We start from the raw sequence: 15,525 nt of genomic DNA, 5'->3' as shown, positions 1-15,525 counted from the left end.
GGCTAAGATGAGAGAAAACTCTGTTTTATTATTATACTAGTGTATCATCCCGTGCCACACACGGATCGGCATTTGCTTGCATCTAAATTGTCATTTTCTTAAAAATTTACAGTATTCTTTATATTTTTGCTTTTATCAAGATAGAAATTGTTTAGTCACATTTTCTGTAGCTAAATTACATCACATCAAAATTAGAAGTGACTCCATTAAAACAAAACAGTTAAAAACGTTAAAACAATTATTATGATTTTCTTCGAAAAGAGCAGATGCATGTATATAAGCAGTTTTCATAAAATAAGTTAATATATCTAAGAACACATAAATTATAGTTACGTATACTTTATATGTCATAATTTTTTGTATTTTTTAATTGAATATCTTTTAAGGATAAAAATGTCTTTAGATTTGATCGACTGGAAATTAGAAAAAAAACACATATGTACAATAATTTTTAAATGACAGACTTACGTTTTTAGATGAATATGCTCTTTTATAGACAAACAGATTTGTAAATACCCATTTTGCTTCATTGAAGTTGTTGACACACTCGTTTTCTCCTGTAGAATGTTAGGCTTTTTGGTTGTCTTTACACAAATTTTGAAAACTGCATCACATCATTATTTGTTAGCTTTGGAGTGAGATTTCTTCAAGTATATGACGGCTACAAAACAAAACAGAGGATTTTAAAAAAGTAACACGAGAAAGAGAGAATCAAAGAACAAATAACGATACCACTGGTTTCAGATTATGCACGATTCTCCTCTTGTATTATGTTTGTTGCAGAGAATGTTCCTTCATTTTGTTTGTAATTTAGGCTTTTCCTTTAAATGCCAATTTACCTCAAATAGAAAAACTTGCATGCCTGTGTTGGAATATTTGTTGATTTGAGTAGGAGAGAAATTTTCTTTTTCTGTGTTGGACATAAATTATTACACGAACATAGAGTAACACCTCACACATATAAACGGTGGAATAAAGGTAGTTTTCCAAGAGATTGCTGGTAAGTGGTAATTGGCGATCGTGGAGTGGAGGTGTGGGAAAGAACTGTTGGAGTATTAGTAATTACTTATATTGTAATAATGTAAACTGACATGTAATTCTGTTAAGCCTTAATAACGTGTTTTATATTTTGCTTTATTTGATTTTATCTTTGGTTTATTATTTTAAATATAATTTTGTAATAATTTATGTGTCAAAATTTGATTGGCCATGAGACTTTCGCTTTAATATATAAGATATATATATATATATATATATATATAGATAGAGAGGTTTAGTGTACACTAGTATTCTACCCCGTACTGCGTACGGGAGAAGAAAATGATCGAATTTATTACGTTAAACAGTATGTTTTGTATGTAGCCAAACTTATAAACGGATTTATGGTAAATATTCAGTGATGATTGCAATACTTGTCGACAACAAATATATATACCTGAGATCTATTCGAATAATGATAAAAACAAATTCTGAACCGACAAAAGTGATTATAATTATTTAATATTTTACCAAAAAAGTGATTATAATCTTTTTTTTCTCAAAACTTTTTTAGAAAATTATTTTACTTGGTTGCAAGATTTGTGTAACTTTTGTTATTGTTCTCTTACAACAGTTAGAGAATTAATGCTCACAAAAATTATGATCAAATATACAGAAACTAACTCATGCATTGTAAATTATTAGTAAATCTGGAATTACATATACACACTCGTGAGTTGTAGCCAATGTGCATGCTTAAATCAAACTACAGTCGATATGTAATTTTTTAATTAAAAAGAACAGAAAAACTTGATTTTCCACAGATTGATATCTACTTGTTTTATAGATACAAAATATACCTGGAATTAATTTGATCGCTTGTGCCAAAAATTCATAATGGTATGGAAAACGCATTTGAGTTCAACTCTGAAACTTTCTTCTGGTTTGAACAGAAAAAGTGTGTGTTATTGGAGAGAAAATGTGTTTTCTTAGTAATACAGTCGTATTGTATCTGCCACAGATATACAAATGCTAAAATTGTGGTAGTTTTTTTTTCTTTTGGATATTGGTGGTTAGTGGTGATCATGGTGAGTGGCGAGATGGACTAAGAAAATATTTTAGATTTTTTCAAGTAAATATTTAAACTGACACGTAGTGTGTTAAAGATTTTGCTTTTGTAGTTTATTTTTAGTTTTCTCTAATTTTGTTTTAAACTGATGTGGCATGATATTATTGGTTATATGACTTGTGATTTAGTATATAAAGGATTAGAATTTAAAATGAGCTGAAACTATAAGAGAGCCCATTAATCAATGGGCCCGTTAGCGGAGTAAAGCAGCCAGCCACACCGGAGTCTTCCGTTTCCACCATTTCCCCAGTCATCATTCATTATCTCCCTCTCTCTCTCTCTAACAAAATCTCAGAGCGATGAGCGGTCACGATTCGAAATACTTCTCGACGACGAAGAAGGGAGAAATCCCTGAGCTCAAGGAGGAGCTTAATTCGCAGTATAAGGTTCTTTCATCTGATCTCACTCTTTGTCTCTATTTCTGGGATCTGTGATCTGCCATTATTACATGTACAATCTATTGATCTTTGATCCGCCGTTATTACATAATTTCGTTAGATCTGTGTTGTCTGGATTTGAACCGTATCGGGAGTCTCCGTACGTTATGGTTATATGTTATGAAATTGATTAGGGATATATATCAAGAATTAGATTGAGAAGTTTTAGGTATGTGTCCAATCTCGTAGTAACTTTAACAGAGCTTAGGTTTGTGGATCAACAACTGTTTAATCTGTTTGCGATTGTGCTTGGTGAGAACTGTTCTGTTTTGTTCAGTTAGTTTTCAGTTGTCGCATTCTTGGATTTTATGTAGAATTTCTATATCAGAGTCGCTGTTCGATAAGATGTAAGAAAGGAAGGATGCTCTTTTATTTCTTGGCTTCAGTTTTGTTTTACCCTTTTTTTCTCGTAAACTTTATGTTACGTAGGATAAGAGAAAAGATGCAGTTAAAAAGGTTATTGCGGCAATGACCGTTGGAAAGGATGTTTCATCACTTTTCACTGATGTAGTCAATTGCATGCAAACGGAAAATCTGGAGCTGAAGAAGCTTGTTTACCTCTATCTCATCAATTACGCGAAAAGCCAGCCAGATCTTGCTATTCTTGCGGTTAATACCTTTGTCAAGGTAACACTCAAGATTCTGACCTATCGTTTTGAACTGAATTGATCTTTACAAAATTGTTGGTTTGTAATCTGCAGGACTCACAGGATCCAAATCCGCTGATCCGCGCTCTTGCTGTGCGGACAATGGGCTGCATTCGTGTGGACAAAATCACGGAGTATCTATGTGATCCTCTTCAAAAGTGCCTAAAGGTTGGGATTGAAATGCTAGCTCTTCAATCTTCATTGGAACTTGATAGCAAACATATCCTACTGTCTTGAAGAATCTGTTCCATTTGGACTAGTATTTTCTTACTATCGTTTGCATAATCTTTTCTTTAGGATGATGATCCATATGTCCGGAAGACAGCTGCTATTTGCGTTGCTAAGCTTTATGACATAAATGCTGAATTGGTTGAGGATAGGGGTTTCCTTGACGCTTTGAAGGATCTGATATCAGATAATAATCCGATGGTTGTTGCCAATGCTGTAGCAGCCCTTGCTGAGATTCAAGAGAATAGTACTAGCGCCATATTTGAGATCAATAGTACCACCCTTACAAAGCTCCTTACCGCTCTTAATGAATGCACCGAGTATGTCTTCTCCTTATCTCCATTTCTGTAGCTTCATTGCATTTTGTTTGATATTGAATATATTGGTCATTCATTGTACGCTTTTAAGAATATACAGAGTATTGTCCTAATTATATGTGGTTTGTCGAATGTCGATGAGTTATGAAATTGCTATGTCCTTTGTTTCTTTAAGCTTTTGCTAGCTTTAGTTTTAGTACTGATTATGAAGATCTTTACAGGTGGGGTCAAGTATTTATATTAGATGCTCTATCGAGGTATAAAGCAGCTGATCCCCGTGAAGCTGAAAATATTGTTGAGAGAGTCACGCCAAGGTTGCAACATGCAAACTGCGCTGTTGTGCTTTCAGCTGTTAAGGTGGGTGACTTTCATAGTAATGTTATCCTCTGTTGCTAGCTAAATTTGCTTCTACAACACTACTACTCCCATTTGCATATTATATAATGCATTTGCACTTTTGGCAATTACCTCTGCAGATGATCCTTCAACAGATGGAACTCATTACTAGTACAGACGTGATTCGAAATCTTTGCAAGAAGATGGCTCCACCCCTTGTTACATTGCTTTCTGCCGAACCTGAGATACAATATGTTGCACTTCGTAACATTAATCTTATTGTTCAGAAACGACCCACTATCCTTGCCCATGAAATTAAGGTAGCTTGACCTGTGCCCCATAGATCCTCATTCAAAATAAGCAACTGACCTGTTCCCTATAGCTTCGTAATAGTTCTTAATTATGTTGCAAATGATATGCATATTTTATTCTATTAGGTTTTCTTCTGCAAGTATAACGACCCAATTTATGTTAAGATGGAGAAGTTGGAGATTATGATAAAACTTGCGTCTGACAGAAACATAGACCAGGTATCCTCACTAAACCATCTGTAGTATATCCCGATTATTGTTGGTACATATCTTTATAATTTTTGGAAAATGCTACTGTAGGTTCTTCTGGAATTTAAAGAGTATGCAACGGAAGTAGATGTTGATTTTGTTAGAAGGGCTGTTCGTGCGATAGGCCGATGTGCTATCAAACTAGAGAGAGCAGCCGAACGTTGCATCAGTGTTTTGCTTGAATTGATCAAGATCAAAGTAAATTATGTTGTTCAGGAGGCCATTATTGTCATTAAAGATATCTTCAGAAGATATCCAAACACGTAAGTTGACATTTCTCAGTCACTGACGTAATGGCATGTTGAAAATTATATTTTAATTTTATGATATTCAAAATAACATACAGGTATGAGTCCATAATTGCCACACTCTGTGAGAGTTTAGACACTTTGGATGAACCAGAAGCTAAGGTAATGAACTATCTTGTTTTGTAAAATTGAAGTTTCACTTCTTCACTTTAGCTAAACTTTTACTCGTGCATCTGTTTGTATCATGTAAGGCATCTATGATATGGATCATTGGTGAATATGCTGAAAGAATTGACAATGCGGATGAGCTACTTGAAAGTTTCCTTGAGAGTTTTCCTGAGGAACCAGCACAGGTTCAGCTGCAGCTTCTAACTGCCACTGTTAAGCTATTCTTGAAGAAACCAACTGAAGGACCTCAACAAATGATTCAGGTTCTCCCTTGCTCATGCTCGCTACTGTTATAACGATCGGTCCATGTGCGTGTTATGCGACGGCAGAGACAAATATTACCATCATATTTGTTTTCAGGTTGTCTTGAACAACGCTACTGTGGAGACGGATAATCCTGATCTCAGAGATCGTGCATACATATACTGGCGTCTTCTATCTACTGATCCTGAGGTGTGTGGTACATTGATATCTTATAGCTTTCTAATACTCAGCTACTCAGAACGAATATATACACAATCGTTAATAAGATTTCAGCTCTCTTTCTGTTATCCTGATTTTTTTTTTTGCTGAAACCATCATTTCTCTTCCATTAGGCGGCCAAGGACGTTGTCTTGGCTGAAAAGCCCGTGATTACTGACGACTCAAACCAGCTCGAGCCATCACTTCTTGACGAGCTGCTTACAAACATTTCCACCTTGTCCTCTGTGTACCACAAACCGCCAGAGGCATTTGTGACCCGCTTGAAAACGACAGTTCAGAAAACAGAGGACGAGGACTTTGCTGAAGGAAGCGAAGCAGGATACTCATCTGGTAATCCGGCTGATAGTGCAGCTTCCCCCCCAGTTACCATGGGTAATGTCGCACACCCTGCAGGAAGACAAACAGCCCCTGCACCGGCGGCCCCAGCTCCTGTACCCGATCTGCTTGGTGACTTGATGGGTTTGGATAATGCCGCAATTGTCCCGGTTGATGAACCCACGACTCCGTCTGGGTGAGTTTATGACTTGAAATTAAATTTAGTTAAGCCCATTGGTCTACTCCTGTCGTCTTAAGTTAGCTCATCAAATCTTATGAACTTGTTCGCAGTCCTCCATTGCCAGTTGTCGTGCCGGCTTCAACCGGTCAAGGTCTGCAGATAAGTGCTCAATTAGCCCGAAGAGATGGACAGGTTTTCTACAGTATGCTCTTCGAGAATAACACGCAGGCGGTACTTGATGGTTTCATGATTCAATTCAACAAGAACACATTCGGTCTTGCTGCTGCTGGACCTCTTCAGGTAAAAAACTATATCTGAATGTTCTCATATGTCTGAAACTTTAAGGTCTGAAAATTTGAAACCAACCTCCCGTGACTGTACTGTTTTCAGATTGCGCCTTTGCAACCAGGAACATCTGCCAGGACACTGCTACCTATGGTCTTATTGCAGAATTTGTCTACTGGACCTCCGAGCTCGCTCTTACAAGTAGCTGTCAAAAACAATCAGCAGCCTGTTTGGTACTTCAACGATAAGATTATACTTCATGCTCTTTTCAGTGAAGACGGTAGAATGGAACGTGGAACCTTCCTCGAGGTAACATTACATTGTACCAAATCTACCATAGATATACTTATAAACCAGTTTTGTGGGTTTCACCTCTTGTATCAATGAATGAACATCTTGGTTTGTGTTTTTCAGACATGGAGGTCGTTACCAGACTCAAATGAAGTCCAGAGAGAATTCCCCGGGATCACCATCACGAGCGTCGAATCAACTATTGATTTGCTGACAGCATACAACATGTTCTTCATAGCAAAGCGCAAGAACGGGAACCAAGACGTGATCTATTTATCAGCAAAGGTTCCGGTAGATGTACCTTTGTTGATCGAACTCACTGCAGTGGTGGGACAACCAGGTCTCAAATGTGCATTGAAAACTCCCACTCCTGAGATTGCGCCCATCTTCTTCGAAGCCGTCGAGCTTCTCTTTAAGGCTTGATGATGGACATTGTTGTCGCAAGGTTTTAAAGAGCCGAACATCTTCACAGTCTTTGTTTCCTCTTTTTCTTTACTCGATGGGTGTATGTAATAAGTAAGACCTCTGTTGTGTCACTTCCCCTCTTGTACACTTTGGTATCTTTGTCTTGCTTACTCTTTGCTTCTAATTATTGTATTTGAACATGCTTTTATTTTCCCGGAAGAGCTTTTATCTTCTTAGGAAGGTCCATGAAAATGTTTTACGAAGCATTAGTGTACTGAAATGTGTTATTATCAATTTTTAAAAACTGGACTGGTAACTGAATAAGAAAGAAAGGTTTGGGTCATAGGCAATGTTTTTAATCCTGATCCAAACACTGAACTAGAAATTTTTTTGGGTCATCGGATTATTGAGTCGACCAATTGAATTATTGAGTCGACCGAAGATGAACTTCAAGTTAATACATTAATGCTATCTATTGCAAAAAAATAAATAAAAGAAATTTAACATTTTTCTGAAAATATAGAAAAGTTTTAAATTTTGTTTTCTCTATTTTAATTTTTTATTTCTCATTCAAAATATTTAAACTTAATTTAAACTAGTATGTTTGTAAAACATCAAAACTGGAATAGATTGTCAATAACAAAAATAAACTAATATCAAACCACATCTACTAATATTGGTTCTTGACTTCTTTCTATCATAGCTCACTTTATTTTCTTAGGTGGCATAGTAAATTCTTCATCAATTTTTTTTTAAATAGTTGAATTGATACTATACACGATAAAATCAGAAAATTCAAAGAAATTGAAAGAGATACAAAGTATATGCACCATCAAAAGTAGACAATACGAGAAAACTAAAATGTAAAAACCTAACTATTTATTTAAAATAAAAAAAATGGATTTTAATAAGGTAAATTAAACAAATAAGAAAAGCGAATAAAAATCATTCATTGGTTTGGTCGGTGGTTTAACCGGTAGCCAAGTTACCAGGTTTAAGGGTTTTTAATGGTTTTATCGGATTTTTGAATAACAAATACTTTTTAAAACTCAAAGCAGATTATTTATCAGTCATTGGATTTTCCGATTCAAGATCTGAAAAGGGTATGAAAACACTGGTCATACGTCACTATGGTTCGATGAATTCAATCAGATACAACCAAATTCAATAAAATTCAATTATAAAATAATAAAATAAAATTGTATTTCATTAAGTTCAATTTTTTCTGGGTAAATTTTACAAACAAAAATAAAATTAATTAATAAAAATTTCAAGACAAATAATCATAAAATAAAAGTTATGTACAAATTAAAATTAACTATAAAATCAAGATTTGACTTTAAATACAAAATTAGTCTTTTGACTTTAAATGGTTATCATAGAAAATTATGAAAATTCAAAAATAAATTAAACATAAAAATATAAAATTTTGTTTTGTAATATTTATAATAATTTAAAAGATAAAAAAGGAAAATCTTTCAAAATAGCCTCGTTTTTTGTTATTGTTCCCAAAATAGCATCAAAATGTCAGAGTAACAAAAATATGTTATTAAATAGTTATATGATAATTTTATCCACATTTATAAATTTAAATGATTATTTCTTCAATATATAAAATAAATAAATATTTTAAAATTCAAAAACAATAAAATTGGAAATAGTTTTTTTTTTTATTTTTTCAATTTTTTAAAATCGTTTTTTTCTTATAAAAGTTTTGGAACACCTTCCTGAACGTGAGTGATATATTTTTGTATTTGTTAAAAATTTTCCTGAATCCAATAATGCTTTCATAATAGTGTAAATATTCTTCTTGAATGTAACTTGTATGTATATTTAGAAAGTTGTTCCTAAATATGTACGTCATCTTCCTCAATTTTGATCTATATGCATATTTTGGAAATTATTATTCAATATATAGCATGTCTCGAAAATTATGAAGATGTTTTAAAAATATTTATAATGTCTTTATAAAATATATATATCAAATTTATGAAGGTATTTCGAAAACACTAGGAATATGCTACACATATTTAAGAATATCTTATTAAATATACGACAACTCAATTTCATTAATATATTCATAAATATATATTCATGAAGGTTTTTCTAAATACCCATTAAAAATTTATTTTTTATTTCACATATATGAAAACTTTCCTAAATTTTATGAAGATATTATACATATTTATTAATGTGTTCCTAAATTTTAAGAAAATATTATACTTATTAAGGAAGAGTTTCCTAAACTCAAATTCAGGAGTACATGTATATCATACATATTTAGGAAGGTTTTCATAAACTCAAATTCGGGAAGATAAGATACATATTCAGAAGGTCTTCCTAAACTTTTTTTAAAGAAAAATCGGTTTCTAAAAAAAAACATTTCAGATTTTTTTTTCAAAAATAAAAGTTTCTTATGTTTGAAAAATATATTTAAATAATGTTTTATATATCTGTTAAATAAAGGAATAATTGTCATTTTCCTTTTTAATAAAAACTATTTTGATAAATTTGACTCTTATATATTATTTTGTGATAAAAAACGTTCTAGTGCTATCTTTGAGTATTCCTCAAAACAAATAATAAAAATTATTTTTGATAGTAAATTATAATTGAACTCTTTTTTATCTATCTGACTCTGATGTTTCCGGTCTACGGTTTAATCTGGTCCAACCGCTGGCTCAGTCTGGGTTTAAAACATTGGTTCTTATGTAGTTAATATAGTGAATGAAGAGATGGTAACAAGTGATTGATTGCGGGATGTGAAGACTGTTGTTGAGCTTTGAAGATTGGAATGGAATTTTCAGTTAGTGAATGTGATTCGATTTAAAAGTAGTTCTATAAAAATAGGGTTTGAGAATCGAGAATGGAGAGTACCTTGGGAGTGGAACATATTTTCTGACAAGAATACACATACCATTAATGTATTTTTCCTAGGAAATGAAAGCTATGTGAATATGTATAATGGCATTTGGTTTTTGATATATCGATCGACTTTTTCGTGTCAGAATCAGAACATAATTTCGATTTTACACAAGCCGGCAAAAAATACATTTGTTTTGGAGTTAGATGATGGTAAGCGATGAAAATAAACTATTGAGATATAAAGAATTAAATACTAAAACTTAAGCCCATCACCGCTGCGAAGCTTCATCGGGGCCTAAGGCGAATATGTAAAACTATAACTTTTTAATTAAAATTTAAATATTACAAGTAATTTCTTTTTCACTCACTTGCAGTAAACTTTGGATAAAAAAAATAACTAAAAATTTTAAAATGTTAAAAAAATATTACATATATATTATTTGTTTTAACCAAATTTTAAACAAAATATTATATTATATGAATAATTGTAAATTAAAGTGGAAAATATTAATTCATTAAATTGCTAAAAATTTAGGTAACATATAAGTTTCTTACATAATATATTAAACTTACGATACAACATATATAAATATAATAATAGATAAATTTATAAATGTCAAAGAAAGAACCACACAAAAATTTATCTATATAATATCTATTATATATATCGCTTATTTTTGTACATATAGTACTGGTGACTTTCAAGAGCAATTAAGTCATAAGAATTTTAAATAAACTAATAAGAAAAAAAATTATTAAACAAAAACTATTTTTCAAATATGTAGAAATCCATACTAAACTGTTGTTTAAATATACACTAAAACTTTTTTTAGAAATTAGGGGACCCTAAATTTTGACATTACTTGGGGGTGGGTCTTAAGGCAAATGCCTTTTTCACTATCAGGCAAGCACGGCTTTGCTTAAGCCGATTGTCTTGTTGAAAGAATTGAAAGAGATGTTCTGATGATAACGACTATTGGAAAAGAGAATACCGATCTCCAGACGGTGAACAAAAACAATTCAATGAAGTTTATTTGTGGATTTGAAGAAACTTCCTATCAAAAAATTCAAAGAACCAATTTGACATAATCTCGGTTGTATTCCATATTTATTGAGAGGGAGTATGGAGTTGAACTTGTAAGAGTTATGGAACCTCAGTTGGCAACTAACTGGACAGATTTAGACAAACACTTAAGAACATATCGATTCGGCTATAATCTTCACCGCGAACCAGATCAAAGGCATGAACCAATACCAGTCACCCAATCAATACCAAATTTATCACATATTCAAACCACCAGCTACCCTAGTCCAAGATCTAAAGATACTAAAAACTAAAATCCGAAAGAAAGACTGCAAACAAGAGAAGCTCGAGACTGTGTAAGGCCTTAAACCACTGCAAAGACTACTACGATACCCAAGCCTTCCGCTTCTTCAACCCGGCCCAATCAAGAAAGGACCAAAAACTTGGAACCAGTAGTGACCTATGCAATTCACCGACATAACTCAACCACATTACCCACGACCACGGCAAAGATCCAGATGAGAAGTGAGCTTATCGAACCGCACCTACCGTTGAAACCAGATTCGCGTGAGCTAGACACATGATCTACAAAATCATGAGAATTATAACCGAACTGGACCGGCTGTGGCGCCAATGGAGCGGTAGCGCCGGTGGAAGGAGGTTTCATAACCTGAAGCTAAAGGTTGAAAAAGCTTGGGCGAGAGGATAATGAGAGAGTGAACCTTAAACTTTTAATTACATTTCTTCATATATGTTATCGAATGCAGTAAAATGATTATTCTATCCACATTAAAAAATTTGGTTAATTATGATTTATGTTTTTTTTTTCAGTTCGAGTTTTTTGATCTAGGTAAAATGTCTAGAACTAACTAAAACTTTCGAATAAATTTCAATATAGAAGTTTATATGAGCATTTTCTAAAGATTATTTTTTGACGACTACTACGCTCACAACCAATCTTTCTCACTTTAAATCTTTTATGTGTATTTTAGTTAAAACTCTTATATATTTATCTATTTTTGGCTTTTCTATTACCAAATGAATATAATTTTATAATTATTTTTTATTTAAAAGTTTTAATAGTTATAGTTTTTACTATAACATTAATCACACTTTTTGAAAATTTCATTTAAAACCAGGGAAAATTATACAAAAATGATGTAACTAAAGAAATACATAAAATTATATAATTTTGACCAGCATAGCATAAAATCTTGTCCAATTTCTGAATTACTTGATTACCTTTGAGAACCCTAGATACATATATACATACTCTTGTAATCCTATAAACCAATTTTAATTTTAAATCCAAATTTGTTATAATGTAAAATTAAAAACAAACAAAGGATTCTTGTAAACCAATTACCCAAACCGAAATCAATCCGTATAGACCGATTTGGATTGGTTTTATGTATAAAGTTTTACTCGACACCTAAAACCTCTGGGTTACTCGATTGAACCAATCTAAAGCAAGGTGGAAACTGAAATCGAATTAACTACCAGATATTAAACGGTTTTGAAATTACAAAATTGAACTGATCCAAAATCGACAGGAACCGACCTAAATTGAACCGAACTAACTTTTGGTATGGATATAAAAAATATATTTATCCAATAAAACCGGAATCAATCGGTTTTTATCCGGAACCGAACCGAAAACCCTAGTGCCCAACCCTAGGTTCTTGTTTAAGAGCTTGCATGTCTTCTACATTGATCTCAAAGTTTGCACCTTTTGTCTTTTGTCACTTCTATAACAGCAATGGTGGAGTTAAACCCATAAGCAGGATTACTTAGAAACAACATTCCATCTAGACTTCTGCAGGTCGAATCCCCAGGTAAAGACTAAATCTAAATCCAATAGAGAAACAACTGGGACAATCAGAAACGCAAGAAAAATCTGATTTTTTTTTGTTCTTTGACCCATCTGCAGAAATGCTCAATTAATAGATCTATTGTGTTTATTTGTTGAGGTTAATTGAAAAGGAGAAAGCTTTCTTGATTAGAGGATGCAAGCTGTGAACTTGACGTTAAGGGTTTAATGGCAGGATGGTCAAGTTTCAATAGTACTTCATGTTCATACATTGATGTTGAGGTTGAGGTATCTGATGAATGTGAGGAGAGGTTAAAGAGATTGTTTGATCAAGCTTTGTTGATCTTCCTTGAGGAAGAGGGTAATAACAGGCCTCTCCCTGCAGTTACCGGTGAAGGCAAAACGGTTGATTTGTTTAAGCTGTTTGTGTTGGTGAGGGAGGGAGGAGGGTTTGATTCAGTGTCTAGGAAAGGGTTGTGGGACTCAGTGGCTGGGAGGTTAGGGTTGGACTGTTCAGTCTCTCCATCTTTGAGGCTGGTTTACTCCAAGTACTTGGACCGGATGGAGAAATGGGCGGTGGAGAAGTCGAGGATTGTGAACTGGGATGATGGGGATAGTAAGAAGAAAGGGTGTTATGGGGGTTTGTTGCATGAGCTAGGAGATGGGTTCAAGGGTTTGTTGGAGAATGGAAAGTGTCCAAAACGTAATAGAGCTATGTCTTTTGGGTGTAGGCATGTTGAAGAGTCCGGTTCTGAGTTCCATAGCCCTAGGAAGAGATTTAGAGAGTGTGAGGATGATGATGATGAAGAAGTAGGAACGTCCTGTGCTGTTCTTAGTGATGATTCTGAGGAAGAAGGTTTGGTAAAGCAAGAAACTTTACAGGGTATGTTAAAGTGGCTTACTTTGGTTGCCTTATGCCCTCATGATCCTTCCATTGGAGTCATACCACACTGCTCAAAGTGGAAGGACTACACTGGAAGCGCGTGTTGGATCCAAGTGACTAGAGCAAAGAATGCTTTACTTGTTCAAAACTCTTCATTTCTGGTACTGTCTTTTACTCATTCTATGTATGCTTTCTTCTTCTTTCTGGGAGATAGCTTAACTCTCATGTCATGGTAAGCGCTTGCAGGGTAACCAAACTATGCATCCTTCTATGTACGAAGACGACCGTAGTAGGTCGACAGGGAGGTTAAGATACAGCATAAGGCGTCCAAATTTATCCAAACCACAGTGCAGTGAAAGTCCAGTATCTCTAACTAAGTCAGGATCTAGCCATTGCAGAGAAGTTATCTCTGTTTGTGAAGCCACAACAGATCTTGTTGCAGGAACATCTGGAGCAACGGAGTTGCAAGTATTCTCAAATGCAGTCAAAGAGAGAAACAAACCAGAGATCCCGAGAAGGTATGTGGCTGTAGGACGTCATTACCAAGCCAGAGTCGATGAATGGACAGGAGGATCTGGTCTAGATAGTGATACTAAGTGGTTAGGAACACGCATATGGCCATTGGAGAACAGAGAAGTTGTGGATCGTGGCCTTGGAAAAGGAAGGCCAGATTGCTGCAGCTGTGAAATCCGCACCTCTGGTTCTGTCGAATGCACTAGATTCCACATTGCAGAGAAGAGAATGGAGCTCAAACGTGATCTCGGCGATGTCTTTTTCCATTGGAGGTTCAATCAGATGGGGGAAGAAGTGTCTTTAAGGTGGACAGAGAGAGAAGAGAAGATGTTCAAGAAACTGATGGTTTCGGATTCTCAGAGCTTTTGGGAGAACGCTGCAAAGTGTTTCAGGGGGAAGAAGAGAGAGCAGCTTGTGAGTTACTACTTCAACGTCTTCTTGATTAACCGTAGAAGGTATCAGAACCGTGTGACTCCGAGAAATGTAGACAGTGATGATGAAGGGACTTTTGGTTGCGTGGGTAACAGTTTTGGTCGTTATGCTGTTACGTTGATTGGTTCAGATATTATGATATGTTCTCAGAACAGACAGTGTAATGACCTTGACTGAAGAAGCGGAAGATGATTTGGAACATAAGTAAAAAGGTTTTGTGTTTTGTCTAATGTTAACTCCGTGATATGAGTATAGGAGTTTGTAGTGTTTTTGTGCCTTTTAAAGCCAAAGACCGGCAAATGGTTTAACTTTTGGAACAAAATCGATTTTTAAGTTTTTTTTTTTTTTTCCCAAATTGAAATTCATTCATAACTGAAAAACGACAGTTCCATACATAAGCTGGCGGAAACGAAACATCCCCAGAGACAAGAACCCAAAGAACAGGCAGCTAAAACCCACACCCGGGCTACTAAAAAACCATTGAAATACTAAACTTGATAACCTGAGAAACTGAATATTCTAAGACAAAGAAGAAGATGAAACAAACCAAGGACCTTAGACTACCGGAGGCTTCAAGGGGACAGCCAAACGAAACGAGGACAGGCCTCCAATCAGGACAAACCAACAACACAAGGACTGCAAGACAACCAACCCGAGAGACAGAAAAGGTCCATCCGCTAGAATTCACAGCAGAGCGAGGAAATACGCCTCAAACCAAACCTTTTCACCGAGGAGAAGTCGAAGGCATCACAAGGGACCTCGGGACGCTTCACCGTTGAAGAAAAAAGCCATAGCCACAAACATCTCCAAACAAAGCCAGAACCACGTAGAAAAAGCCATAACCTTGAAAGCACAATCTGAGAATTCAACAATGGAGGAGAGAATCCAAACTCGGAATAGAAGCATTTGAACATGCCACGCATACACCCAATCGAAATAACGACCCAACCGAGAATTGAAACCTCTGAAGCCACAGTGAGCAATAAAGGA

General features: G+C 34.6%; 2 protein-coding genes across 4 annotated transcripts; both read left to right on the top strand.

Moving 5' to 3' along the window:
- The first annotated feature begins 2,313 nt into the window (after positions 1-2,313).
- On the top strand, positions 2,314-7,271 carry LOC103833875 (beta-adaptin-like protein B). Its single transcript, XM_009109925.3, has 15 exons — positions 2,314-2,493; positions 2,974-3,171; positions 3,246-3,359; positions 3,489-3,739; positions 3,958-4,093; positions 4,213-4,392; positions 4,510-4,602; positions 4,684-4,895; positions 4,979-5,042; positions 5,132-5,311; positions 5,409-5,501; positions 5,645-6,042; positions 6,138-6,327; positions 6,418-6,621; positions 6,727-7,271. The coding sequence occupies exons 1-15, from the start codon at positions 2,407-2,409 to the stop codon at positions 7,024-7,026; spliced, it is 2,700 nt and encodes an 899-aa protein (XP_009108173.1). The 5' UTR covers positions 2,314-2,406; the 3' UTR covers positions 7,027-7,271.
- Positions 7,272-7,522: 251 nt separating this feature from the next.
- On the top strand, positions 7,523-14,879 carry LOC103833874 (AT-rich interactive domain-containing protein 2). Of its 3 annotated transcripts, none has more exons than XM_009109923.2 (3): positions 7,523-12,732; positions 12,868-13,751; positions 13,837-14,879. In XM_009109923.2, exons 2-3 carry the CDS (start codon positions 12,936-12,938, stop codon positions 14,710-14,712), a joined length of 1,692 nt encoding a protein of 563 aa, XP_009108171.1. In that variant the 5' UTR covers positions 7,523-12,732; positions 12,868-12,935; the 3' UTR covers positions 14,713-14,879. The 3 variants fall into 3 exon arrangements, with proteins under 3 accessions (XP_009108171.1, XP_018508921.1, XP_018508922.1); XM_018653405.2 differs by having other exon boundaries at positions 13,828-14,879; XM_018653406.2 differs by having other exon boundaries at positions 12,828-13,751; positions 13,828-14,879.
- Positions 14,880-15,525: the final 646 nt, after the last annotated feature.

Source organism: Brassica rapa, chromosome A09, assembly GCF_000309985.2.
Source record: "Brassica rapa cultivar Chiifu-401-42 chromosome A09, CAAS_Brap_v3.01, whole genome shotgun sequence".
Classification (NCBI taxonomy): Eukaryota; Viridiplantae; Streptophyta; class Magnoliopsida; order Brassicales; family Brassicaceae; genus Brassica; species Brassica rapa.
Note: the sequence above shows the minus strand (reverse complement) of the source record. Positions and strands in the feature narration are given on the sequence as shown.

Bases quoted from the DNA above. Each gene is read 5' to 3' on its own strand.
- LOC103833875 (XM_009109925.3), top strand. From the start codon at position 2,407: ATGAGCGGTCACGATTCGAAATACTTCTCGACGACGAAGAAGGGAGAA. The intron at 4,094-4,212 runs GTGGGTGACTTT...TTACCTCTGCAG, and splicing joins TTGTGCTTTCAGCTGTTAAG to ATGATCCTTCAACAGATGGA. The intron at 6,622-6,726 runs GTAACATTACAT...TGTGTTTTTCAG, and splicing joins AACGTGGAACCTTCCTCGAG to ACATGGAGGTCGTTACCAGA.
- LOC103833874 (XM_018653405.2), top strand. From the start codon at position 12,936: ATGGCAGGATGGTCAAGTTTCAATAGTACTTCATGTTCATACATTGAT. The intron at 13,752-13,827 runs GTACTGTCTTTT...TGTCATGGTAAG, and splicing joins TTCAAAACTCTTCATTTCTG to CGCTTGCAGGGTAACCAAAC.